General features: G+C 39.4%; 2 protein-coding genes across 8 annotated transcripts in view; one reads left to right on the top strand and one right to left on the bottom strand.

Moving 5' to 3' along the window:
* SRSF2 (serine and arginine rich splicing factor 2) overlaps positions 1-2114 on the bottom strand; it is a 4804-nt gene extending 2690 nt beyond the window's left edge. For 2 of the 3 annotated variants that reach the window (XR_004782221.2, XM_035570570.2), the window contains exons 1-3: positions 1745-1881; positions 1130-1526; positions 449-759 (exon numbers count right to left, since the gene is read on the bottom strand). Coding sequence is in view for 2 of the 3 variants with exons in the window: in XM_035570570.2 (XP_035426463.1) it covers positions 456-759; positions 1130-1491 (666 nt within the window). In the remaining variant the exon portion in view is untranslated. Of the gene's footprint in view, positions 1-448; positions 760-1129; positions 1527-1744; positions 1882-1979 lie in introns of those variants that run through there. The other variant, XM_035570569.2, reaches the window with a different exon arrangement.
* MFSD11 (major facilitator superfamily domain containing 11) lies at positions 1483-25916 on the top strand. 5 transcript variants are annotated; one of them, XM_050714404.1, is made up of 15 exons: positions 1483-1558; positions 4384-4539; positions 4732-4922; positions 6369-6424; positions 7420-7527; positions 7964-8043; positions 8142-8238; positions 10436-10494; positions 12430-12571; positions 13158-13198; positions 14173-14238; positions 16191-16316; positions 17260-17434; positions 18429-18564; positions 19855-21960. In XM_050714404.1, exons 3-15 carry the CDS (start codon positions 4827-4829, stop codon positions 20017-20019), a joined length of 1347 nt encoding a protein of 448 aa, XP_050570361.1. In that variant the 5' UTR covers positions 1483-1558; positions 4384-4539; positions 4732-4826; the 3' UTR covers positions 20020-21960. The 5 variants fall into 5 exon arrangements, with proteins under 5 accessions (XP_050570361.1, XP_050570360.1, XP_035426459.1 ...); XM_035570566.2 differs by lacking the exon at positions 1483-1558 and adding an exon at positions 23953-25916 and having other exon boundaries at positions 4309-4539; positions 19855-20045; XM_035570567.2 differs by lacking the exon at positions 1483-1558 and adding an exon at positions 21974-23349 and having other exon boundaries at positions 4309-4539; positions 19855-20045.

Raw genomic sequence — 25916 nt, 5'->3', positions numbered from 1 at the left:
ATCTTTAACATTTAAAGACAAACCTGCTCCAACACACGCCCACAGAAACTGGTCCCTGGAGGATCAGCCAAATCAGTTAAAATCTGCAATACTGGCCAATATTCTTTTAGCAAACAGGAGACCGCAGCTTTAAAGGGGAAAATGCAGATGTTGGATAAATACAGTAAGAAATAGTCATTTTCATCATAGGTTGCGTCTCATACAATATTTTATTAAAATCAAGCCATTAATCTCTCAACAAAACATGAAAATTTTCTGTGTAGAAAGCCCTTTGGTATTAATTTCCCTAAACCAATAACCAAAAAGCACTGCTCAAGAAAAAAAGCTAACAACGTGCCCCGTTAGGATCCACTTGGTTCAGGCTATTAATGCTAAGAACTACCCAACACCCCACTGAAGTGCTACAATAAAGTAACATGCAAGGTGTGCTGATCCCGAGGTACATTACCATTCTCCTAGGAGGATACAGCTCCTTCTTCTTCCGGAGACTTGGGAGGGCTCTTAGACCTGGATCTGGAGTTGGATTCCCTCTTTGATGCAGGTGGAGGGCTTCTAGATCTAGACCGAGATCTTGACCTGGACCGGGATCTAGACACAGACGAGGACTTTGACTTGGATCTTCTGGCAGATCTGGACTTCGACGTGGAGCGAGACCGAGAGCGTGTGCGAGAGCGGGATTTGGACCGACTGTAACGAGACCGACTGCGGGACCTAGAGCGGCTCCTGCTTCTAGATCGGCTGCGACGGCGTCTTCTAGGACTAAAACATAACAGGGGAGGGAGAAAAAATAACGTTAGAAGTTGAACGCAGGCGGCGCAACAGTCTTCCGCGACTACTTCGGGACAGGGAAGGCGGAACGGGCCCCACGTGGGCGAGAAAACGAGGTAAGAGGGCGCCATTGTTCAGAGTGAGTGGCCGGGGGCTAAATCTACTAGAGAGAGAAACCCTCCCGCTCCGAGACAACTCCACGTGCTTTCAGTGCTAACCCCCTCGCTCCCTCCCCACCGAGAAACTCCCTCGGGAAGAGAAACAAATCGAAGCAGCCCCACCGCACACACGTGTCAGCCTGGGCTCCTTGCCTCGCTCCTGAAACACCGCCGGCTCCCTTCCACCCTTTCCAGGCGCTCACCTGCGGCTGCGGCGGCCGTAGCCGCTGCTCCCATAGCGGCGTGGCGGCGGGCCACGGCGGCTGTGGTGCGAGTCGGGGGGCCGGCCGTAGCGGGCCATCTGCACCCGGAGCTCCCGGCCGTCCAGCACGGCCCCGTCCATCGCGTCCATGGCGTCCTCGGCGTCGCGTTTGTCGTGGAAACGGACGAAGGCGAACCCTCGGCTCTCCTTGGTGTAGCGGTCCCGGGGGATGTAGACGTCGCCGACTCGGCCGTATTTCTCGAAGACCCTCCGGAGGGTGTCCGGGGACGTGCGGTAGGTCAGGTTGTCCACCTTGAGGGACGTCATGCCCTCCACGTCCGGCGGGGGGCGCCCGTAACTCATGGCGGGCAACAACCCCCGAGGGGCAGCGGCGGCGGCTGAGGAGAACAAACCCGAAGGAAACCGGCGTGTGCGTGTGGGGAGCCGGGAGGAGGCGGCGCGGCCTGGCGCGTGAGGGGGGGGGAGGCCTCACAGCGGCCGGGCGAAGAGCTACAGAACATGGGGGGGGGGGGGGAAGGAAGAAAAAAAAAAAAAAACCGCGGAGAGGGGGAGGAGGAGAGCTCCTCAGCGGGGAGGTGAAGGGGCAGGCACCCACCTCGGGGCTCCGGGAGGCGGCCGAGGGCCGGAGCGGGGACGAGGCGCCGGCAGCCACCGCCCGCGCCCGCCGCCGCGAGGAAATGAGCGGGGCGCTGCCCGCGCGCGCCTACTTAACGCCACAAAATGGCCGCCGCCGCCCCGGAAGAGAAAGAGGGGGGTGGTGGTGGTTCGCCTCTCCTAGACACTTTTTTTAATCTATTTTTTTTCCTCTCTCTTTTACCGGCCGCGCTTACCTGAGGCGGAGCGTGGAGAATGGGTGTTTAAGTGACCGGTTCGCCACCGTTTTAAAGCGACCGTTGAAGGCTGCTGTGGCGTGACCCGGAAAGAATGGGAGGAGGCGGGGAAAATTTGAACGATTTGTGCTGAAAACGGCCCCAAATCGGAAATAAGCCGAGGGTTGGCTATTCCAGGGGGGAGGGAAAGGTGGGCAACCCCTACCGTGTGGGAAAAAAAAAGATAAAAATAACTTAACGCAGGGAAGCGCCCCTCGCGCGGGCGGGGGGGAGGTGACGGTTTAAAATGGCGGCCGCTGAGGGGAGGCGAGGGGGGAGGTAGCGTGCGGGGTTGTGGCTGGGCCCGGCGGGCTGCCCGCTGCTCCGTGTCGTCTCGTCCTGCCCTCCAGCCCCCCTTCCTTTCAGGGGGCTCCCCTAAAGCCGCCCCAGTTCGCCCGGGCTCCTGGCCGCGCTGTGGTGGGGGCACGAAGAGGGGTGCTGGCGGAGGGGAGCGGACGCCCCTCGGGCACGCCTCAGGCACCTCTCGGACACTCCTGGCGCTACGGCGGTTTCCACCCGGCGTGTTGAGCCTTGGAGGAATCAAAGCTGAGAAATACTGAAGGTTTAAGCTGCTGCTGCCATCGGGCACTCTTCGAAAGTTTGTGCCTGGGCAACGTGTGTGGTGGAAGTGGAACGAGAGAGAGCTGTTGTTGTAGAAGGAGGGCAAGCAGGTTCCCTGGATTTTGGTAGGGAAGTCACTGAAAGCCCTCCAAGTTTTCACTCCCTATGTCACTTTAGGCACTCAATAAAAGCCCCAAACATAAACTACAATATTTAGTTCTTAAAACAACACTGAGTTTTTCTACTCATCTGTTCTGAAATCCCTTATTAATAGAAATAAAGGCACAGTATTGGTATGAATAAAGAAAAAAATGAGAAAGCAATTTCAGATTTAGTATTAAAATCCTTACTCTTACTGTAATTGTGTTCAATAAACTTTTTTTGTTTACACTGAAGTACAAAATAAAATTACATGGATACAAACCCAGAAGCAATGATTTGTTTCTTGCTACAAAGGACTTAAATCAAATAACCCAGCTTTTTTAACATACTTTATTGCTTCAGGTTATATTGTTCTTTTCCTGCTCAGATACTTTTGATTCAAAAATTTTCTGATTCATCTGCTGGAATCGTTCAAAATCTTATCTTTCCAATGATTTCCTTAAAATGACAGAGGGAGCTTCCTCTGTTCCTTTTCCCCTTATATTGATTTGAAGTGAGTTTCACAATAACTTCAAATCGATATAACCTGCTGTTGCCAAAATAATTGGTCCAGCACACCAGCACAATTTTCCGTACAGCTGGGTGAATGCTTATGCTAGCACAAGGGGAAGAAGGCAGTGTGAGGGGGACACAGTGGCTAGAGGCATTGGAAACATGGGATTTATTTTTTTAATGACAGCCTAAATTAACCATAAAAATTGGATCTTAAAAATCCAACCGAACTGTAAATATTTAATATAGGAAAATAAGGTAGTTTCACTTGAATTAAAAACAGAACCTTGATATTCTCATTTCATCTTTGTAAAGCGGCGTCTGCATAGTTCCATTGACTTTCTTCAAGTAAAAGCCGTTTAAGAGGTAAAATTTACATTTTTAGAAAATACAACTCACAAATTAAAAAAAATAATATTAAACATGATAGCTGAGGTATGGATTTTGTTTTAGTCCTTTACCATAGATAGCAGGTGTAAAATTTTGTGATTTGCCATTTACTTCAATTCTGGATTCCTATCCCTTTCTCTGGCTGGCAGTTAAGTGGGGCTCATTTAGCTGAATGCTCTGATCATGACTTGGGGTTCCAACAGAACATACACAAGATACTAAGAGTAAAAAGCAACAATTCGGTCCATACAGGGTGTGTGATTCCCTGTTTTAATTTTGCTGATATTTTACCAGAGATCTTCAAAACTAAAAGATCAATTGATCTTCAATTTATTAGTGAAAAATACCATAAAAAAGCAGAATATTAAGTGTATATCGTTGCTAAAAATGAATGTAGTTGCTTGAGACAAAGCAGTGAAATGTTAAAAAGACTGTTTCCTCTCCTGAATCACTAAGATATTGAAAGGCAGAAGCAATGAGCAGAGCATGTGTATTGGTAGCACTGAAGCACTTAACATTTGGTTTCTCTGAAATGGGAATCTTTTGCCCTTTGGAGTCACTTAGGAGATTTCCACCCTTTCAAGTAGAGGAAACAAAAAAAAAAGAAAAAAGTGTACTTTCATAAAACTTCATTTCCCATAGTGCACAAGGGCTTTCTGGGCAGGGTCAGCTGATCCGTATTGTGAAATGTTCCCGATTTCCTGTCCAACATACATGGAAATGACTTGTATGTACAAATGTCTCATCTTTCCTTTGTCAGGTGATTTAATAGCTTTTGACTGGAATTCTGATCCAGAACAATGGCAAGAAGCTGCGTTGATTAACTAGCTTGATATTTGGAAAACAGCTTCGTTTGGTGGAAAGAGATGTCACGAAGAAGTAACTGCAGACTGCTCTGTTAACTTCATGGGAAAAGGTAGGGAGAATCTTGAGCTTTACTTTTCGAACCTTATTTTTTGTTTGTTTATTTTCTAAGTTACTGACTTTGCAGTACATCATTTAAGGTACTCGACAGATTTCTTGTTACAGCTATCAAGAAGCAATAAGTAATCATTATGTTTGAAGCGTTCTTTTTTTTTTTAATTCTTTTTTTTTTTTTTTTTAACAGGACTTCTAGTGGAAACTAAAGGGAAAACAGGTGTTATTTAAAGGGAAATAGAGTTTTTCCAGACTGAAGCTGAGGACTTGGCAAGAAAACACAAAATGTCTCCTGAATCAAAAAAACTTTTCAACATACTTATTTTGGGAGTCTCATTTATGTTTATATTTACGGCTTTTCAAACATGTGGAAATATTGCGGTAGGTGTGAATTTCAAAACGTGCCACATTTGTATCACAGTTTTATTGTCTTTTGCTTTACCGTGGGATTTTTTAATATGCAATATATCTTGACATTTTTTCTCCTTTTTTTTGGTTTAGCATTAACTAGATTAAATTGGTCAACTGGATGTTTAAGCGGTTTATTTCTCGCAACTGTGCCTGATTGCTTAGAAAATTAATTAATCATGTCAAATGTTAGAACTTCAATGTCTGCTTTGACACTTGCAATATTTAACAGTTGTATCTTTCATATTTCTGATTTTCCTACCCAGTCCCTTTCAAAATATTTGACTAAGATGTTATTATTAACCCCTTTTTAATATGTCTGTAGTTTCTCCTGGAGTGTCTTTAGACATTGAGGGGTACGAGGATAACATCTGACAAATAGACTTCCACAATTGCTAGATCTGCCAAGTCACGTTCCATCTGAATAAGAAATTTACTGCTAGTATATCTTGTGTATCTTTGCATGCTGAAGCAAAATTGGGAATAACATAATCCACATTTACTAATACAAGCACTTTTCACTCTTAGTGATTAAATGTTTAGAATCTGATAGACCAGATCCTCTGTCTTAGTTATTGATGTTGCTTTCAATATGGTTTTATGCTTGACAGGCTGTTAGATTTCAACATACTTCTTGAGCTTACAGGCCTTAGAGCTTCTCTTTTCTTGCGTGTAAGAATCTGTTCTGGGTTCAGACGTATAAATGCCCTTCCTTGCATTACAGAAATAATTACTTACAACAGTTCTTGTTAAAATCATTGCACAGCATGATAACATATATCAATACATAAGTACAGCACAGTGATCATAGAAGTTCTGTTATGCAATGAATTTACAGCATCTCACTGAATTGGACCTAGTAATCATGCAATCATGTACTGTATTGTCATTAAAGTCATTAAAAGTGACTTTCAATCAGATCTGCCACAGAATCCAGCTCATTACATGGTCTCATGATAACTAAAGCTGATTCAGGGGAAAAAAAAACGGAACAGGGTGTTGACAGGAAGACAGAAAAAATGGAAACTCTTAGCTGAAGTCCAAGAGTCAGGCTAAATTAAGAGTACAGCTTCAGCCTTTTTTCCCCCCACTTTTTACATGAAGATAGTCATGCATAGTTACCTAAGAGAGGTGTTTTGTAAAACAAAAGTTTTGTAAAATACTTGAAGATCTCTGGTGAAATCATAGTATAATCCTAAAATACTTATTACTGCTTCAAACATAGATGTTTCCCTGCCAAATATCTCCTTCATCTTCAGTGTGGAGGTGTTGTGAGTTGTAATTAACACTTTAAATTAAGTACTTTGCAGGGTCTGTTAATGATAATTTCTAACATTTAATACTGGCTTCAAACCAATGCAAATGTTTTCAAATTACAAGAAACATTCTAACATTATTTCATTTGATTTCTCCTCACAGCAAACTGTTATAACAAATTTAAACAGCACAGATTTTCATGGCAGTGGCTACACAAGGTAATTTACACAGATCTTACTACTTTGCTCCTTGCAGGGTGAAGCTAGTCATAATTACATCTGGTAGAGATATAATCTCAAGAGATTCTAGTGTTCTGCTGACTTAAAGCAGTTCAAAATGTGGCCTTCACACAGTCTAGTTTTACTCTGAATTATTAATTTCTAATTGAGGTATGTGCCTGTTTTGCGTATTGTCTTTTTAGGGAAAAAACAACACGCAGTCATCGCATTCTCAGCTTTTTATCTTAGGAGTTGAAGAGTGAAGTTTAAAACTTGCTAAGGCCTTGGTTGTTTGTCCTTGTACACCTCTGTGCCTTTGTGTAGGATGGGTTGTTTGGATCAACTTGCAGGAAATACTGCAATGTAAACATGAAAGGAGCAATCAGAAAGACAAGAAGAGAAGCAAGGTTCAACGCTGCAAAATACCATTCTGATTGTTTATTGCACTGGCACAGCCAGACTCACCAAGCACAATCAGGGAGCTTTTGTAAACCAATTGATCTGTCATATAGGAAAACCCGGTTGCTGCTGTGAAAGATTTACAGTCTTAATCTAAATTAAAAGTACAGCTAGCACAAAATACATCTATACAATTTCCGTGGTGTATTTGACAGAAGCTGAAAACCTCACTAATAGATGAAAGAGGTTTTGGTACATTCTCTTGTAGAAGTACTGGGCACAAAATACAGTAATTGTTGGTAAGGCACAATTTGACAAATCTGTGTTGTAAATGACAAGACATGCTGGCTTGCAGTAGTTTGGGACATGATTCATCAGTCCTAGACACACTGTACACTCCTATATTCCTAGACAGAGTGCAATGATTGCAGGTAATTAGTAAGAGAAAGGAAGGGAATATTTGAATATGAAAGTTAGGCAGTTACTTAAGTTATGTATACTGATACTTTGGAATTAACTGAGCAGTCTTCTTAAACCAGCTGCATTTATAACCTGTATTTTAAGTACTTAACCATCTCTGTTTTTTATTTATGCAGCATGTCCATTATTTATGGAGTATTCTCGGCATCAAACCTTTTCTCACCTTCAGTGGTTGCAATAGTGGGACCTCAACTCTCCATGGTTGTTAGTGGCCTATTTTATAGGCAAGTATTATTTTTGATTTTGTCTGCTTTCTTTGAAGTATCTTTCTGTCATTTTTTCACATGTAAGTGCTATGCCATACATGAAATTGCACTGGCTAAGCAAAGTGTCTCGCAGAGCTAGTGTATGTGTCGGTAGGTGAGTAACTTCAAGGTCCTTCAGGCTACTGGAAACAGAGTGTATTTTTTCCTCAGCATTTTCAGACTTCGCTGACTGTAGAGTTCAGGTTGTGGTCCCAGGTTAATGGCTACATTAGAAAAAATTCTGCATGCTTGGTGGAGTTAAAAGCTTACCCTTTTCACACATGACCTGAACTATTTTCCAAGGTCATTTGGGTGACAGTAGAGGATTTAGAAGAAGCCAAGTAAGATATCCATTTGTCAGAGAACTCTGTCCACTTTAAGTCTACATTCAATAAACAGATCTGTTCTGTTCCAGCTTGTACATTGCAGTTTTTATCCAACCTTCTACATGGAGTTTCTACACTGCTTCTGTTTTTATTGGCATTGCCGCTGCTGGTAAGCATTGCTCTTACCCTGCTCACTATTCTTTGCTATATTTGAAAATACCTCTGAAACACTTCCATTTCCTGACCAATATCTTTTGTATATGCCAGTACTATGGACAGCACAGGGAAATTGCTTGACTGTAAATTCTGATGAAAACAATATTGGAAGGAACAGTGGAGTATTTTGGGCACTCTTACAGTCCAGGTAAGCTTTATTTCTTAATATTTTTGGTTGAGTGTACATTCTACTTTATATTTTTTTTTGATAAGTGGGAGACTATCAAAAAAAAACCCACTCCACTGGCACGTTGCAGTCAATGAAGCAGAAGGGAAAGTTAGAAGCAAAAATACCGTTGCTATTGTGCATTATAGAACAGCAAATGAAAGCTACCTATTGCAAGTCTCTGCTTTTGATGGGCTAAAAATACACATTTCAGTTCTGGGAGCATTTGGTGTATGTAACAGAAATCTTGTTGATCTTGGAGGGCTGTGTTAATTTGTTTGAGGATCCTGAGTGTACCAATGAGCCCTAATAACCCTGAACTGCTTCACTTGGGACCACCACCTCCCCACTCCACCCATGTGCCCCCATTTAAGCTCAGTGCTGAGCCTTTATTTCTTCTGGCGCTGTGTTGGAGGAGGACTGGTCTCCAGTTAAGCTACAGGCATACCTGTGGCTGACTCAAACCCTGTTGATCTGGACCACAGTCTACAAACTGATTTCCCATCTTAGTTCTGCATTGTTACTGTGGACCTGTGTGGCAATTACTGGTTATGACTCTGGCCTGTGGATTGTTTTTTTGACTTGATCTCTGGCTTGTCTTATCGCCACAAGCTTGTCTGATGCTCTGGTCTCTTGGTTGACCTGATCTACGGTCAAGTCTTTAGGCTTGCCCTGTTTGGGGATGTGGAGTTGGGCTCTAGCTGGCAACGTGCCTTCCCTGCTGGTTGTTATCCCCCTTGGCTTGTAGCCTTCCTGCCCTGAGGGAGCAGTAGAACCATGCTGCTCCCTGATGAGTTTCCAAAGGGAAAATGCTGAAGGTAGAACTGGCAGTTGGAAGTCAGAAAAGAGAGCTTGTATTTTTTGTTGATAGTTCTCTAAAGTTAAGCTTAACGTGTTGCAGCAACTAATAAAAGCCAACAAAATGCTCAGTCTCAAGAAGGGCAGTGGATGCTGTGTTCCTGCCTTAAGAAACCTTGCCCTTGAATATTTTGTGCAGATAGGTTTTATGCATCCCAGGAGAAAGTAATGCAGTTTAAGTATAGGGAAAAATAACACAAGCAAGCTTGAAAATAGAGCTGTAGATTTGAAGAGAGACTAAAAAGGCTGGGGCCAGTCAGTTTGGAGAGGAGGTGGCTGAGGAGGGTTACTCATGGGTTACCAAAACATGAAGGTGGCAGATGAGCTGAATGTAAAGCTGTTACTCACCAAATGCTGGAGCTCTAGTTGCTTGGTGAGACGGGAGGAGGATAGGTTTGGAGCAGTTGAAGTGCTTATTCCCACAATGGCTTATAAACTTCTGGAACTTGCTGCCACAGGAGGGTTTGAAGTTGGGTAGTGTCAGCAAAACCAAAAAGGGATCAAAGAAATTCATAGATGGCAGGTCCACAAATGTATCCTGAAGGCAGATGCCTTTTACCACTGCTTGTACAGTAATTCTGGATATTGGGAGATAATGAGGGGAATGAATCACAGTGTTTGGGCTGCTGAGCTTGTGCTAAATTGCACTGCTAATGCTGTTGGGGAGATAGAATGCTGCATTAATGGAACAGCAGTGTGAAGCAGTGGTATGCTTGTTGTGTCCCTTAAGTTTCATGTTCAGGAATTAACATCTTGGTACTTTACCAGAGTAGCAATTTCTACAATCCCAACTAATCGTGCTTTACAGGAAATAAAATGCATGGTTTTACATGAGGAAGCTTCGCTCTAGGGCTGTTTTGAGTCACCATTCATTCTGAGCTAATGTATTTCAGGAAACTATAGGTAGAAACAGAATTTCCCTTGAACTGTTGACAACCAATTTAACATTGCTGGGCCAATATTTCAGGCAAGGCACACGATTCCTAGGGAAGCACTACAAAATTCTGTCTGTAGATAGGTCGGCTTTCTAAGCTATACTCATCCAAAATCAGGGAGAGAGGCGACTTAGATGGTAATTTCCTCAGTTTTACCATCTTGTTGTGCATTGATTCCTAAAAATGAATGCCTACTATTATGGCAAAAAAATCCTCTACTGTTCGAAATATTGTATGGAGTAAGCAGTTTATGTGGAGAATGATTAGCTTCTTTTTCTTTCACAATTCTTTCACTACTTTTGCATAGAATAATATTACCATGATGCTATAAACTTAATCTTACCACAGAAAATGCTGTTCACCTGTTCTGTCCTTTTTGTTCGCAGCTTGTTTTTTGGAAACCTCTATATATACTTTGCTTGGCAAGGAAAAACTTACATAACAGGTGGGTATTACTTGTTTGTGGGAAGCTGTCCTTCAGTGTATGGTAACATGAATAAACATATTAAATAACTGGAAAGCAGCAAGAAACTTGTACAATACCAAACAGACTGTATTTTTAGAGGATGTTTTGATTCAGTGTTCCACAGTACTCACAGACCTTGCATTTTATATGTTGGTTTCCTGCATGCAGCGCACTTTGAATAACTTCTTTTAGGATATTTCCTACAAAGTTATTCAAAATGCTAGTTCAGAATGAGGTTTTCTGTGGCAGCTACCTTGGGATTTTCCTCTCTGCACATGCATGCCAAAACACTCCCATTTAACACTCCTGTCTAATATGAATGCTATCCCATTCCAGAGTAAGTTCTAAGTGTAGGCCACCCTTCTAAATCAGATTGGGGACTGATTAACCTATGAAATAAAGGAAAAAAGTTTTCTGGCAACTGCTGAAGTCAATAAGGCAAGATGGGTAGGGCTATCTGCTAAGAAAGCTGCAATAGTGAAAATAGAGCAAACTGTAAGATTTTAATTACAAAAAGTATTGCTGGAAATTTATTAATAAATAGGGTTAATTGTCCTGCTCTGTAATGATTGTGAGAGTTTTCTTTATTGTAGTCTTACGAAGTAAAATATCTGCCAGAATGACTATAGCAGAATATCCTCATCTTTTAAACGTTGGAATAATTTGTCAGTCAGGAATAAGATGTTGACTTCTAAATGATAATTATCACTCTTCAAAAATACTGCCCTGTTGAGACGAACAGTCTGCCTCATGTCTCTGTTAGATGAATCTTCTCAGGTTCTCCACAGACTTGGGCTTGGTAGCACAGCACAGGTTAGTTTTGAGAGGTCAGCTCCCATGTTCCATCATCTTTGCCAAAGAGATGTGAATGCTATTGAAAGTACAGGAGACACTTTGAATCTGGAGGCCTTGAAGTTCTGTGCCTTCTAAATTTCATTGCCCTTGCTAACCACAAAATACAGCGATTTATTATCAGAGAGTTCTGCTGTTGCATTTACCTTCATCTTTAAATGGAAGATGCTCTTGATGTCTTGAGGCTTCTCTTTATTAAAAGATAGATGTAGGTTTTGGAAGGTTTGACAGTGTTTAAAAATCAATTCCTCCTTCCTTTTAATACCTATATGAGAACATTATAGACATTTCAAGAGGAAGCACATTTTCTTCTTGATCTATAGTCATACACAGGTTATTTTTAATTGACATAGAACAGCTTCCTGCTTACCTTTAAGCTAAAGTGCAGTAAATATAAGCATAGGCAATGTCCTCAGGTTTTTATGTTAGTTCTCTCACAGTTATTTGCTGTTTCTTGGCATTTTTTCCCCTCACTAATGTTTGCAAATAGGAATGACTTTGGTATTGCAGGTTTTCCTGTGCCAAACAAATTGAGTAGTGCGCCAGAGCAGGTGCAGAGGGCAGTAATTACCTTCTTCCATCTACACCTTATGTGCTGTGTCAGTTGTTGAGGTTTCAGTGGTTTTAAGGCGTTTGTAGTTTACAAGCCTAATGGTTTGATGTTACAGTGTTAACATTTGTGATGCTGGTAACAGTTTTTTAGGAATCTGAAAGGTTTTGGCATAGCTATCTCTACTCTAAATCATACAAGTCTTGAAAGACATACTTTATTCTTCTAATAATTTATGCACTTTCATTGCTAATTGGTTCCTCCTTGGCCATAGAATGTGAGGAAAAGTAAGGGACACTCTTTAATATGACAAGATTTTATCAGCATCATAAAACTGAGATAGGAATTTGCCAGCAACTGGGTTCTTTTGCTCCATATGCAACGTAAGTTTGAAAATTGGTATGCATTTTAAACACTGTTATGAAGTATCCCTGTATTAGTTTTGTGAAGGTGGTTGTCTTAGTTTGAATTACTTTTGCACATCTAGTTATGACTCTTACTTGCTTTTCCAGAGAGCGATCGCAGAACTGTCTTCATTGCGCTGACTGTTATCAGCCTTGTGGGCACAGTTCTCTTCTTTCTGATTAGGAAACAAGAGGACACAAAAGCTCCAGGGGAGGAAGATTCTACTAATGAAATCCCAGGGGACAGCTCGTAAGTGTTTATGGCAAGTGTTTTCTCCACTGATTGTTAAAGATATCTGCCTTTCATCATCTTTCTTGCCCTCATCAGCCCAGGTTAAGGGATGGAACGAGCAGAAATTATTCCCTTCCTTTTTGTAAGTTCTCTTGCATACTAACATATTTGTTGCATCTTCTCTAAATGTATAGACGCCACAGCTAAATACATTAGAAATGCTTACGTAGGCAGACAGATTCAGTCCAGTTTTGTCTGAGGCATCATTTTAGATATCTTTGTTTAATTAAAAGCACAATGAATGTGTTAGAACATCATGAACAAGTATACTAGTGAAAAAATGCTCATTGTTAAAAATGCTCAGAAGAAAGTCTGTTGAGCAGGTTAATTTTTGAATGGCATTCACTTGCCCATAAAACAAATTCAACTTGTGGTCAGTAGTTTAAAGTCTCAAACTTCTAACAATATATTAGCATATTCCAGTATATAATGCTGGCCTAAAAAACATACAGACACTTTCAAAAATGAGTTCACTTGCTTTCCAGCATGGCAATGAAATGTGGCTATTCTTTTTCCATTTTGACTAAGTCATTTACTTCCCCAGGTCTGCACAAAATAAACTGACAAGAGCAGTGGATGCCTTTAGTAAGTACTCTTTAACATAAGTTCCTTCAAAAAATACTAACGCATCCTTTACAGCTCTCCATGATTCTGCTGAGGTGTGATAATGTACAAATCACTGAGAAAGAAAAATTTGCAGGCAGATGAGGTTAAGAATTCAGTTATTCCACTTCAAATATAGAACTTCAGGTCTGGCCTACAGGAGAAAAGGAATGCCAAATGGCAGTGGTTTTCAGACCAGCGATGACAGTACACATAGGGATATGGGACTGAATTTTGAGCCTCGTAGGAATTCAGTTTTCTTTAGGGATATTGAGCTGGCTTCTTATGCTTCAGAAGTGCTCCTTCCAGATGGCTGTATCATAGAAACAAAGTTTGACTGCAAGCAAAGATTTACAGTGACTTACACAGATAAGCTCAACAACAACAGGTCACTGCTTGGGAAAGCTAGTGCATGAAAGTAAAATTTTCTTCTCCTTTATGCTGTTATGTTAGTAGAGAAGTTGTATATAGTTTTATTTTGTCACCAAGGGATACCATTTAAATCAACATTTTTGAACTGGACTGTCCACAGTTTTACTAAGTTTGATATGGCCTGTTGGTGACTTTTAGTTTGTTTTGAGAACGTGGAGATCTTCATGGAGAAAGTATTTATTCTTTTTGGAGATAATCACCATGAACTGAGAGTACAAAAATACGAGTGTAAGGAAAAAAACAACTGTCTACTAATTCTGAAATCATTTGAAAACTGCCTCTCCTGCTTTAATATTTCCCTCTCTCGCATTTCTTCAAAAAAAAGATTCCGGGTCAAACCATTTTTTAAAGCACGAGTCAGGGTCGGTCTGTTTAGCACTCTATTTTTTTTATTTATTTCAGTAAAGTCACAGTTTGAATAATTTTAACTTATTTTTGCTGTAAGCAAAGAGCAAAAGAAAGTGCAGATACTCTTAGTAATGTTAGTGGAAGTTGTATTAATTTCCATTATTATGTCTTTATAGAGAGATCTGTAAAGCTAAGTTTCACCAAGGAGATTCTGCTTCTCAGTGTTACAACAGCCTACACAGGTATGAAGCAAGCAGTGTTGGGGCCTTGTTTGGGATTTTAACCAATAACCATATAAAGGGAATTGTGATTCTGTATCTCCACAAATGTTACTTGAATATTTCAGTTATCTTTGAGTTACTCACTTATGATGTTTCTAAGTTCTGGAAAGTGTTTCTGTATGGGAAGAGAGATGTACCTAAGTCTGCTAATGCGCATATAATGATACTTTGTTTGGTACGCTTCAGGGTCACCCAAATTGAGTGTTAGGCAAAATTTACATAGCTAGTTTTAATGTTATTTGGAGCTGAACTATCAGTAGGTTATAGTTTATATTCAATCCAACTGCATTGCATTTTAATTAAAATTTTTGCAGAGGACGCTTTCAGTATCATCTCCATTAGGCTTGTAATGAGATGTGGGAGATTTCCCAGTAGAACCTAGGCTAAAACAAAGACTGAGTAAAAGTTAAGCCATTCAACTATTGTTGTCTTTAGTATTTACAGTAACAGCTCTCTTTTTATCAACTTCAGTTAAACTTGACCTGCCATTGTTTGACCAAAGTATGAGCTGTAGAATAAAAATGCATTTATTTTTGCTGTATATTAAAGCACTTCTTCCACAAAAAACAAACAAACAACAACAAAAAAAAACTATAAAATGTTCAAAATATTCAAATTAAGTTTTAGGAAGGATAGATGCGTCTTTAGAACCTCAACTCTTGAGTCACCATTATGAAAAAATAACTCTTGTAGGTGAAAAGAAACTTTAAAATGTGAATAAATTATAAATGGTGCCATAAGGTCTGCTAAAGTTTGCAGTCACTTTCCAGTGGAAGTAGTGATAGTGGTGCAAGCTGACTTAATAGCTACTAATCTGAGTTGCAAGTTACTTCACAGCATTTCCAGTGTTGTGTTAACCCAAATTAACCTGAATTCCTCATAGAATAGGAATGTGAAGGAAGATAAGAAGGCAAGGGAGTTTGGTCTTGCCTGATTAATTTGAAATAGGTCTTGAAGGTACATAGAAAAAGTCAGTTCAGCTTGGAAGAACTATCTGCTGCCATCTGGTGGCTCTTGGTCAATATTGCCAGTTTATAGGAAAACTCAGTTTGATTAAGGTCAACAAAAGCTTTTACATTCCCCCAAAATATGGTCTGATTAATAAGAGTGATCAAAGCTTTGAGTCTACGTGGTTCACATACCATGTTAGATATCCTGCTACTGGTGGACCAGTAAATGGTGTACTGTATTTTTGCAATAACAGAAGACAGAGGTGAATGAGAAACAGATTTAGTTTATAACTTTTTCATTAAGCATTACACTTTGTATTCTTTTAATTTTATTTCTATTAAGAAGCTAGTATTTTCATACTGGTTCCTTTTGTTGGACTCAGCTACGTTATTTTTCCTTGCAATAATGACAATAGAAAGAAAGAAGAATTTTTAAAAATAGTAGTTGTTCTTGCTCAGTTTTAGTTCATTATGTGTGTTTGGAAAAAGTAAGCAATTCAGTCTAAAAATACTACCTCTTCATTGGGATTTGGAGATGCAGGGGTCTTACAAATACTGTAATCTAGGGAAAAAACATCTTAAACTGAAATTGCTCCATTTCCTCAGTTATTTTAAGTGTTGTTTCACATGGCACTTTCCGTTTGAATGAAACTCCGAAGCTCTTGAAAAGTAGAGATGCAAACTATATATTTAGGGTATATAGGGACTGTCAACAGCAGCAGTACTGACTCTAAGTGCATCTAATGCTAATTACAGTGGCAGTTTTTTCTAATGTTGTTTCCCTAAACTGGCATAGGAAATTATTGTAATTACATAGCTTAAAAATCCTCCTGTTTCCTTCTGATATTTTAATGAGGTAAACGTAAGTATTTGAAAGTTACTTTAGGGAGAAACATTTAGACAATGTTTTTTCATAAGCTTTGTAATAGCTCATCTGTCAGTTTTGTTTGGTTTTCTTCAAAGGTTTGGAATTAACATTCTTTTCTGGAGTATATGGAACATGTATTGGTGCTGTGAATAGGTTTGGTGGTGAAGAGAAAAGCCTTATTGGTCTCTCTGGTATTTTTATTGGTGTTGGAGAAATTTTAGGTGAGTCTAAACTTATTGCTTCCTAGAGGAGAAAGGGTTTAAGATGTTGTAGTTATTCAAAATGTTTTTTGTATTTAGCTGAATAGTGTCTTTCAAGCTTCTAGCAACGATTACGTGAACAACAAATAAAATCTTAAATAAAATTGTCAGCATGGTTCTTTATTGCACTGTGAATTATATAGCACACCATGTAAAGTGAATGCAGACTAGGATGTGAAATACTGTTGGCTATGAATCTTAAGATTTTGTGGTGTTCTTGGGTTAGTGCAGAGGAACACAAAATTTAGGATGGGAGAAACTCTGCATTTGGTAATTTTCAGCATTTTTGATATTTTGTTCTTAAATTGTATTCTCTTTACGTTTATTATTTAAGTGATATCTTAACTGTTTTTCATTAAATACACAAGATTTTTCTTAAAAGCTTGTGTTAAATGAGACTTGATTTTTAAGTAAAACTGAATGTAGATAGTGTTAATTAATATTTTTTTGTTTAAACTCAAGTATTGCAACATTTAAACACACTTTGTGTTGGCAAGTAGCTTGGCTACATAGAGAGGTGCGTGCTTTTGCAGTTACCAAAGCTAAGCACAAGGTCGTCCCTTTTTACTTCATATGGTTGAGATCCTGGAGGAAACAGTAGTCTGGCAAAATACCTTGCAAAGAGGTTAAGTGTCATCTTCAGCACTCATCTGATAAATCCCCTGCCTACGTTTTCTCAGCCATCTCTAGCAACCCAGAGGTTCTGTTATCTGGCAAGCTGGTCTGGCAGAGCTGGCAAACTCCTTGGGGCTGGTTTCATATCTGTAAATATCTTTCATTTATTTAACGTGGGGAAAGTTACAGCATGTTTTCATCATTTTTCTGTTTTCAGTATTTTAAGTTTGGTTCTGTTCTTTATCTCTCCAGTTCTGATTTAATTATTTGATCTTTTCCAATTCTACAGGTGGAGGAATCTTTGGTTTACTAAGCAAGAATAATCGCTTTGGCAGGAACCCTGTTGTGATGCTAGGCATCATTATTCATTTCATAGCCTTTTATTTAATTTTTTTAAACATGCCAAATGATGCCCCTATTGCTCCCATGGAAGGAACAGATGGTATTGCTTATATGATTCCAAGGTATGTAAGCTCTTTACTCTGGCTGGTATATCTCAAGATGTATATAAACAGCCTGTGCTTCTAACAGAAAACTCCTTGAAGCTGCTTTTCTGTGTAGAGACTAAGCCTGTAGGAAAGGCTTTTGGGAGTTCTTGGTATTATTTATGTTAGATATTCTACCAGTGCACACTCATTTTAGGAATTTTAAAAAGCATGAGGATATTTGGCAGCAATTATGCCATTTGAGAACGTGACTCTTACAGGTATGACCAACAACTATTGTGCTAGATGTCAGGAATTCCGTTTAACTGTTGGGCTCAGTTTTACAATAGCATAGAGCACCAGCCTTCCACTGTAGCTCTAGTTTCCAAAGTCTTTGAATGCTCTTTGTTGGAGTCCACTTGATCTAGTTTGAGCCATGCTCTGCCTGTCTTACACTGCTCAATGTTAGGGGAAGAATATAGGGAGCTTTCTTATCTCATCATTGCAACCTTATTTTGGGGTGTATCTTTGCCAGTTTGCATGAAGCTAGTGTTGTCAGTTTGTGCAGGCACAGCTGCTAAGATGCAATTACAAGCATTTGTGCCTTTACAGGCACCTTTTTTTTTTAACCGGAGTATCTTTCTGCAATATGAATTGGTCGTTCTTTCGTATTCCCACAGTTTCTGTGACTTCACCATATGTGTCTTAGCTTTCGATCACTACCACGCGGGCTTTGTGGCTCCAGGCACCAAAATGAGTTTTTAGCAATTCTAATTCAGTTTAGAATCAATGGTTGGTAATACTAACAGAAGTCTTGGCATTCGAGAAATTAAAATCTGATGAAACTATTCTTTTTGCCAGCCAAATGTTCCCAGTTCTTTTCCAGTGAAATTTAAAGTTTGATAACTTTCTTCCATTCTCCATTTCCAAGTAAGTCTGCCAAAAAATAGTTCGTAGGCTCGTACATTAGCTAGTAGCTGTGTAAGCTGTTTGAATGAATGATTCTCAAATTTGGTTCACTTTTTTCCTTCAGCAAAGAAGTGGCCATATTCTGCAGCTTTCTGTTGGGCCTGGGAGACAGCTGCTTTAATACCCAACTCCTCAGCATTTTAGGATTCCTGTATTCTGAAGACAGTGCTCCTGCCTTTGCCATCTTTAAGTTTGTTCAGGTACTACATCACACAGCTTTTTGAATGTATGATTGTTGGAATATTATTGAAGTAACAGGTTGGCTTCTTTAATGAGCTCAAGAAAATGTTATTTCCACAAAGGATGTGAACCTGGTTTTCACAGAAGAGTTTTCAAGTAGGAGTAGCTTGAGTGTATAGCTTGCTGTGATTATGTAATCAAACTGCTATTACAAGTTTTGCAGGAGATTAGAAATACTGGAAACTCTTGTTTAAAGTCAGAAGACTTGCACAGTTAAGCAGGCTTGAGTTTTATTTAAATATTTGTGTGTGGAATTTATTTACTTAAGTTTTTAGTTACAGGATTGAGTTAAAAGGAAAAAAAGTTTTAGTGGTTGAAGAGTTTGCAGGTGTTGTGTTACGTCATTGGGCGTTACCAGGTGGGTGTGCAGACAAAAGAAAAATTATTTTTTACTTGTTTTTAAGTTGTCATAATGCCAAAACGGATGTATTTATGCCAGCTGAAGACTCAGTGAAAAGTCTTCATATGTGTGTTCTGGATAGATCAGTTTGCTCACAGGAATTAACCGTGTTTGATACTGACAGGTTAAAATCTGCGTTAATCAGAGGTATCAGTAGGAAAACTGAGGCACAAGGTATTGAAACTATTCACAGATGGCCACACCATAGTAAATTAGTGCCAGGAGGAGAGTCCAGGATGTGTCCAGTTTAAAAGATTATCATTGCTTGCCTTAGGGCTTTTATCTTCTGTGATGTTTTTTCTGGTGCACTGCTCCATCTTATATGTGTTCTCAGTGATATCTAAAATCTGAGATGGACAGAAAAGGTAAAGATTCTTTATGCAAGCTTTAATGAAAATTTTACCCTTAAAAAGGATATACTGCAAGCGAGCAGCAATGCCTATCAAAACTTCCAGCTTTTTTGATATAGAATATTTTGTGGTGCTGTAAAGCTGAAAATAGGTTTTCTGGATTTTGTCCTAAAGCCTTGGCTGTGTCGCTTCTAGACAAAATGTTTTGAAATACCAGAGAACTGTACTTGCTATGCAACACACGCTTTCGGATATGGTGTTCACTTTCTATAGCTTATGCTATTTAAATAACAAGTAAAAACTAAATCTGTTGTATATCAAATCAAGGCATATGTTGAGGTATAATGAAGTTTAAGATCGCATATCTTCTAAAGAAGAGTATCAAGGGATGCATGTTAACTATGTGTATCAGTTCGTATATCATTTTGATCATCCTTATATAGCAATGCTGGACTGGATATCTACACATACGGTCTTTCGCTTTGCTTTTGTTTTCTCAGTCTATCTGTGCTGCAGTTGCATATTTCTACAGCAACTACTTCCTTCTGCAGTGGCAACTCCTCATCATGGTGGTTGTGGGCTTCTTCGGAACAGTCACCTTCTTTACAGTGGAGTGGAAAGCAGCGGCTCTTCGTGCCCGTGGCTCTGAGTACAGCAGCATTTGATCTAGATACACCACACTTAGTCCAACGTAAGGAAAAACACAGGCACACTTACTGTCAAGTGATGTGGGAAGGTGAAAAGATCAAGTTGAAGAGATTAAGATGGAGGAAGCTACTACTAAACTGCCATCAGTGTAACTGAACATGAAACATGGGAGGAAAAAATGCCGAGTCTGAAAGCCTTTTTTCTTTAATCAGCCGAGTGTGGTATGCGTGCTCTTAAAAATCCTGTGTTAGAGATGGAAGCAAATAGAGATTTATATATTGAACAATTCTGTTCTAAGCCATACCTTCCTGAAGGTGTAATTGCCTAATTTCACTCTATTATTCACCTCAGAATTATTTTTTCATATATTATTTTTTTTACCTGTGTTCTAGTTCTGCAGAAACTTAAGTTCCTCTGTTGAATGAGCAATACTTTCATTAGGTGTTATTACAGAATGTGTCTGTACAACTGAAAAATGAATTCGTCGTTGACTTGTTCAACGATTAGATATGCAGAAGTATTTCTGTGGGAAATGTTGCCTTACTACTTTAACTGAAAGTCTTCGAATTCTTGTTTACAAGAATTTACTTTACTTAGTCATCTTAAAGACATGATCCTGTGAAGTACTGGTATTTGAAAACAGCTTGTAGGCTCAGCATCTATCAGCATTGAACGGCGTTGGGATAGCTGCTGTAACTTTCTCAGGGTGGTGCTATATGAAGGACCACAAGACATGGCTTCCCTCTCAGAATTCCAAATAGTCCTTTTGAGTCCACTGAAACCATCATCATAATCTGTGTTGGAAGCATTGTCAAAGATACCTTTTAGAAGTACAAACGGACTCAGAATATGAACTGTAGGAATAATCTTGTGGTGTTTATTCTACAGCATAGTCTAAAAATACCTGACACGATTGACGTAAGCTGTTTTGTTCAATATATTTTGGGAATACTGTACTGTAATCTCATTCTGCAAAATGTGAAAACAAGCTGAATAGCACAGCAACTAAGTTTTAATCCAGAACTGTTGTAGATGGTAGTATAATGTAGGCAGCAAATGCAAAACCACCTTTATTTTATCTGTCTACATGACTTTAATTCTTGCAGCTTTGTTTCCATCCAGCAGACAAGATGCAGCTGAGAGCAGATGTGGAAGACCGAGAAAGGTGTCTTTCGACACTCCTGTTTTTAGAAAAGTACTGTTTGCTAGCCTTTTTATGTACAGACAGAATGCAAATGTCTTATTTTTGAAGAAGTTTAAAAAAAAAAGTTGACTCAGAGTATTTGTCAGTAGCTCCATGTCAGTAGCTACATGTCATAACTACGTAGGTGTACCCGAGGTTAAACTTTGTGAGGGAGTGCAGTATTTCCCGTGACATTTGCTGTCACTTTTACTCTCACAGAGCATGTAACACTACTCCTATGAAGCACAGCTGTCTTCATGCACAATAAAACAGCAAAGAGTTATTTTAGAGGCACATAGAAAGATTTTAAATTCATTCCAGGTTTTTGCTGTGAGTTAGTTCATAGGGTGTTAGGGAGGATTAGAGGGCACCTGAACATTTGGCAAGCAAAGAAATGCAAGGACAGGCAGGAAAGCCCTTGTGTATTCCCAGGAGATTTAATGAATAATGTAAAAAAAAAAAAAAAAAAAAAAAAAAAAAAAAAGCACACATTGACTGGGGGGTTATTGAAGTCATTCTAATTTGTCAAACTGGATGTTCAGTATGCAGTCACAAAAAGTGAGTAGCAGCGCTCTAATGCTCTTATCCATTCCTGTTCTCCTGTAATTGGAACCATCCTATTTATATCTTGAACACCCGAAGGTATACATTTTAGGTGATATGTTATATGTCGTGGATGATAGGACGCTGTCAGTGATTACACTTCTCTTGTTGCTATGTATTTGTATTTTTCTCTCAAATACTGTAAGTGATCGTCTTTTTTTTTTTTTTTTTTTTTTAAGATACAGAGTTACTTTTCTCTCTGGTTATTTGTGGGACCTGTTCTCGCTGTACATATCAACAAGAGAAGGACTGAAAGTCCACAAGGAACAACTTCGTCTTACAGGGAGGGAAAATGATTCTCAGGTCTTGTGGTAATGAGTAACTTATGCATTTAAAGCGATGCAGTTTAATTTTGGCTAGGTAATGCCTCTCATGAGGTTGCTTTTAAAATTGATCCCTTTTAATGAACTTCTGTGGTGTTCATCTGCAGCATAAGAATTATATCAACTATTTTATTTGAAATTGAGGGAAATCTCGAAGTTTGTGTAGCTTCAGCAAGCATTTTGAAGCCAACTTTCAGGGATCCTAATGAACTAGGACTTGTGCATGTTCAGTATGTATGTGAATCAGACGTTTTACTCTTTTTTTCCTCTTTCTGTTCTGCTTGGTCTGACTCAATATTGGATGATGTTAGAAGGCCATTCAGAACTATTTATTGGGTCATTGAAGTGAACTATTATTGCTCTGACAAGTTTTACAAGGCTGTCTGTGATGCAGTTTAGAGAATTTCATGGATTTCATTTTTTATTTTACTATTAACTAAGTGTAACTTTTAACTTTTGATCTTAAGAAACCGTTCTCAGTTAATCAAGCTGGCCATGACACAGGATTGCCTTTCACTTATTTCCTTGATTTGTTGGGTAATAAAAATCCACACAGCAATACACAATAGTTTGGTCAGAATTTTTGGTATAGCAGTATGAAGAATAGGAATGCTGGCATCCATTATCATTCCATCTCTTAATCTTTTTATCAGTATTTACCATCCCTGAGACTGTACCCCATTCATTTCGCTTCCTTGATCTTTGAACAATTTCACATTAATCTGAGTTGTAAGCTTACTGTTTATTTCAGTGGGATTTGAAAAAAAGGCTTTTGCTGTATTTGTGCTATCATGGTTTTGTTTTATGTTAGAGATTTTATCTTTAAGTGAAAGTACACATTAATTTGCTTAGGTTTACTAAAAATATCTTTTTTGCTGCTTGTATCCTTTTACATTGTTACTAGTCTAATATCCTGATATATCACATCCAAGTTTTTCAAACAAATGCTAAGAGGAAATGAAAACTGATATTCATGACTTCTGAGTGCCAAAGAAGCTGCTGTAAATTAGTCTTTCATGCATATCGTATAAGCATATCTATATTTTTGTCTTGCCAGTCGGTTTTCCTTCTGATATAATATGAATGTATGCAAAGAGAATTTCTACCGCTCTAGACCTCATTCATAATTAAGTTATGTCCTTCTTATTTTTGTTGTGATCATTTCATTTGGTACAAGCTATGTTAGAAAGCTGATATAAATAAGGGAAAAAATTATAAAATGTTCTTTATAAGTCTGATCTTTATAACCTTCTGCCGATACAACTAAACTAGTAAGGGATATCTGGGGGGAAGTCATAACTTTTACTGAGGTCGCTGACTTAGTAGAAGCCCTCCTGTGGTTTGCCTATTTAAAAGCTGCAAGTCTGCTGGTATAGTTCTTCACATTTTTGTGACCAGTTTAAACTGTATGGGAAAGAGCTTCCTGGTGGGGTATGTTGGTTAAGCTTTCTGGAGAATAATTTTAGCGTAGAAAACTATAAATCTGGGTCTTGTGTGAGTTGACCAGACTGAGAAAGCTCTGCTTGCCTTTCTGCTAACTCCACGAGTTTACTTCGGCTGGGGAATGTGGCTCCCTTGACAGCCTACATTAAATGCCAGTGAGTAATGCTGCGGAGGTTGCCTAGGAGTTTGCCTCTGCTTGAAAAGTAGGCCATGCATGAAGAGAACTTCACATTTTCTAGAGCAATGTTGAATTGTTTGCTGTCAGCAAAAGGAAGAATACCAAAAAGGCAGAATTAAAGGTGGAGCTGAAGTCAAGAAGTTAGCTGCTTGTCGTTCTGATGTGTCTGCATTGGTTCAGGAGCAGGGGTGAGAGTCGCTATCGGTTGTTGTTTCTGCAGATAAATTCAGAATGACACTTTGATAAGCTTAATTTTGGAAATTATGCTCGTGCCAAAAGAGAAGCACTAACAGGAGTGGAAGAAACTGCCCTAAAGAGGAACAGAACGAATCTGAACTGAGGAAACACTTCACAGCAGGCACGTGGAGGGGATGCTTTGTACAGTTGAGCTTGGGCATGTAGCTGCTGCTGCTGGACTTAACTCAATTTCCGTTTGTTTCATGCTTTCTCTGCTGTCTTAGTTACTTCAGTTGTTGAATGTCCTCTTCTGAGCTATCCTGTCATTTCTTTACACTTTGCCATTGTCAAATTAATTTTAAGTCTAATGGTTGAGATCTTTTTTATTTTTATAGAAGGTGGGTTTAGGTTAGAATTCATGATGCATTAATTGAGAACAGGCTCACAATTATCCTAATGAAAACACTGATTTCAAGTGTATTGCGTGAAAACAGCCTCTATTATGTTTCTGTACGTGGTCGCAGCCACACAAATAAAAAAGACAATGATTTTGTTAACACGCTTGCGAAGTCATCAGAATTACTCTTAAACTGTTTTAAACATTGAGGGGGCAACTTTGTAAAGAAAAAGAGATGGTCTTAACCGATGGATCTCTGAAGTATTTTGTCATCAGTAAGGGCTTGCTTAGGAAAACAAAGGTATTTTGTTTTGTGCCAAGCAGCCCTTTTGAGCAACTTAATTCTAGCTATGGCATAGGCTAGAGAAATGTCATAAGGAAATGGGGGTGGGTGATTCAGTCCTGGCCCACTCCATCTCTGTGTGTGGATTTAAGAACCCATCTTTCAAAAAGTGATCCTGTTGGCAAGAAGAGAATGATGCAATTTTATTTTTTTTATTGATTCCTCTTCCATTATCCTTTCCCATGGCTTTGGATACTTTTCTGCTGATACTTTTCTCCAAACTCAAGTGTTGCATGTCTGATACTCCATGAAATTATCAGAACTGTGGCTTGCGGCTAGCTGTTTAAATCCTGTTTATCTAAAATCAAGTGGAGGTGGGGAGGGTGGCTGTCCCATCAGAAACTGGGTGGTTAAAGTGCATGGTTTGGTTTGGTGCACGTCCTGTCTACTTGTTGTGACTGGATGGGGTGGAGGAAGCAGCTGGGAACAACTTTGGCTGTTACTTGGGTTGCACTGACTTATATGTGAGCCCATGACTGCAGAGGGGAAGGTGCCCGTGGCATGAAGCCAATACAGACAGATTTTCCCCGCTGCATTTTTCCCTGAAGATGCTGTCATTTGCAAATTCCTCAAAAATCCTCCGTGGTTCCAGAGTGTGACATCTAGGTGGCCTTGGTATTCAAATTTCTGAGATAAAGTATCTGTATTCAATTGCTGACTGTAAAATCCTTTATATGTGCAAATAGAAGAAGAACCTCCTAGGTTAGCTTTCGTTGCACTCAGCCCTGTTGAGTCTTTGGATAAAAGGACATTTAGGAGTTTGTGCTTCAAAGTTAAATCATAAAGGGGGGGAGAGAATAGAAAGGCTTGTGCCTTGAAGAATCATTCATTCCATCATAATGAAGGGAAACAGCTATTCGTTAAGGTCACTTAGTGAAATTAGTTTCAATTAAGCAGCTTTACTAAAGGCAACGGTGACTGCTCATTGTCAGAGCCACTCATCTTGTAATGCCTGACCTGCGGAGTTTATGATTAATAATCTTCATTTAAAGAAAACAAAAAACAATTACACAGATAATAGCTTGTTTAAAAGAGCCTCGCCACCATACATCACTATTTGTTTCGTGCTTGCAGAAGTATAACTGGTACAGAGCATTTACCTGCTCCCGTGCTGAATGGTGGTGCTAAGGAAATAAAACACTTCCTCTGCAGCAATGCAGACAGGTCACTAACGCATCATTCGAGCAGTCCTCCAGTTGAACCAGTGAATTGGTGTCACCTTATGTTTTCCAGAGTAAATGTCTAATTGTTGATTTTTTTTTTTTTT

The sequence above is a fragment of the Cygnus atratus genome, chromosome 18 (genome assembly GCF_013377495.2).
Source record: "Cygnus atratus isolate AKBS03 ecotype Queensland, Australia chromosome 18, CAtr_DNAZoo_HiC_assembly, whole genome shotgun sequence".
Taxonomy (NCBI): Eukaryota; Metazoa; Chordata; class Aves; order Anseriformes; family Anatidae; genus Cygnus; species Cygnus atratus.
This window is presented reverse-complemented; position numbering and strand designations above follow the sequence as displayed.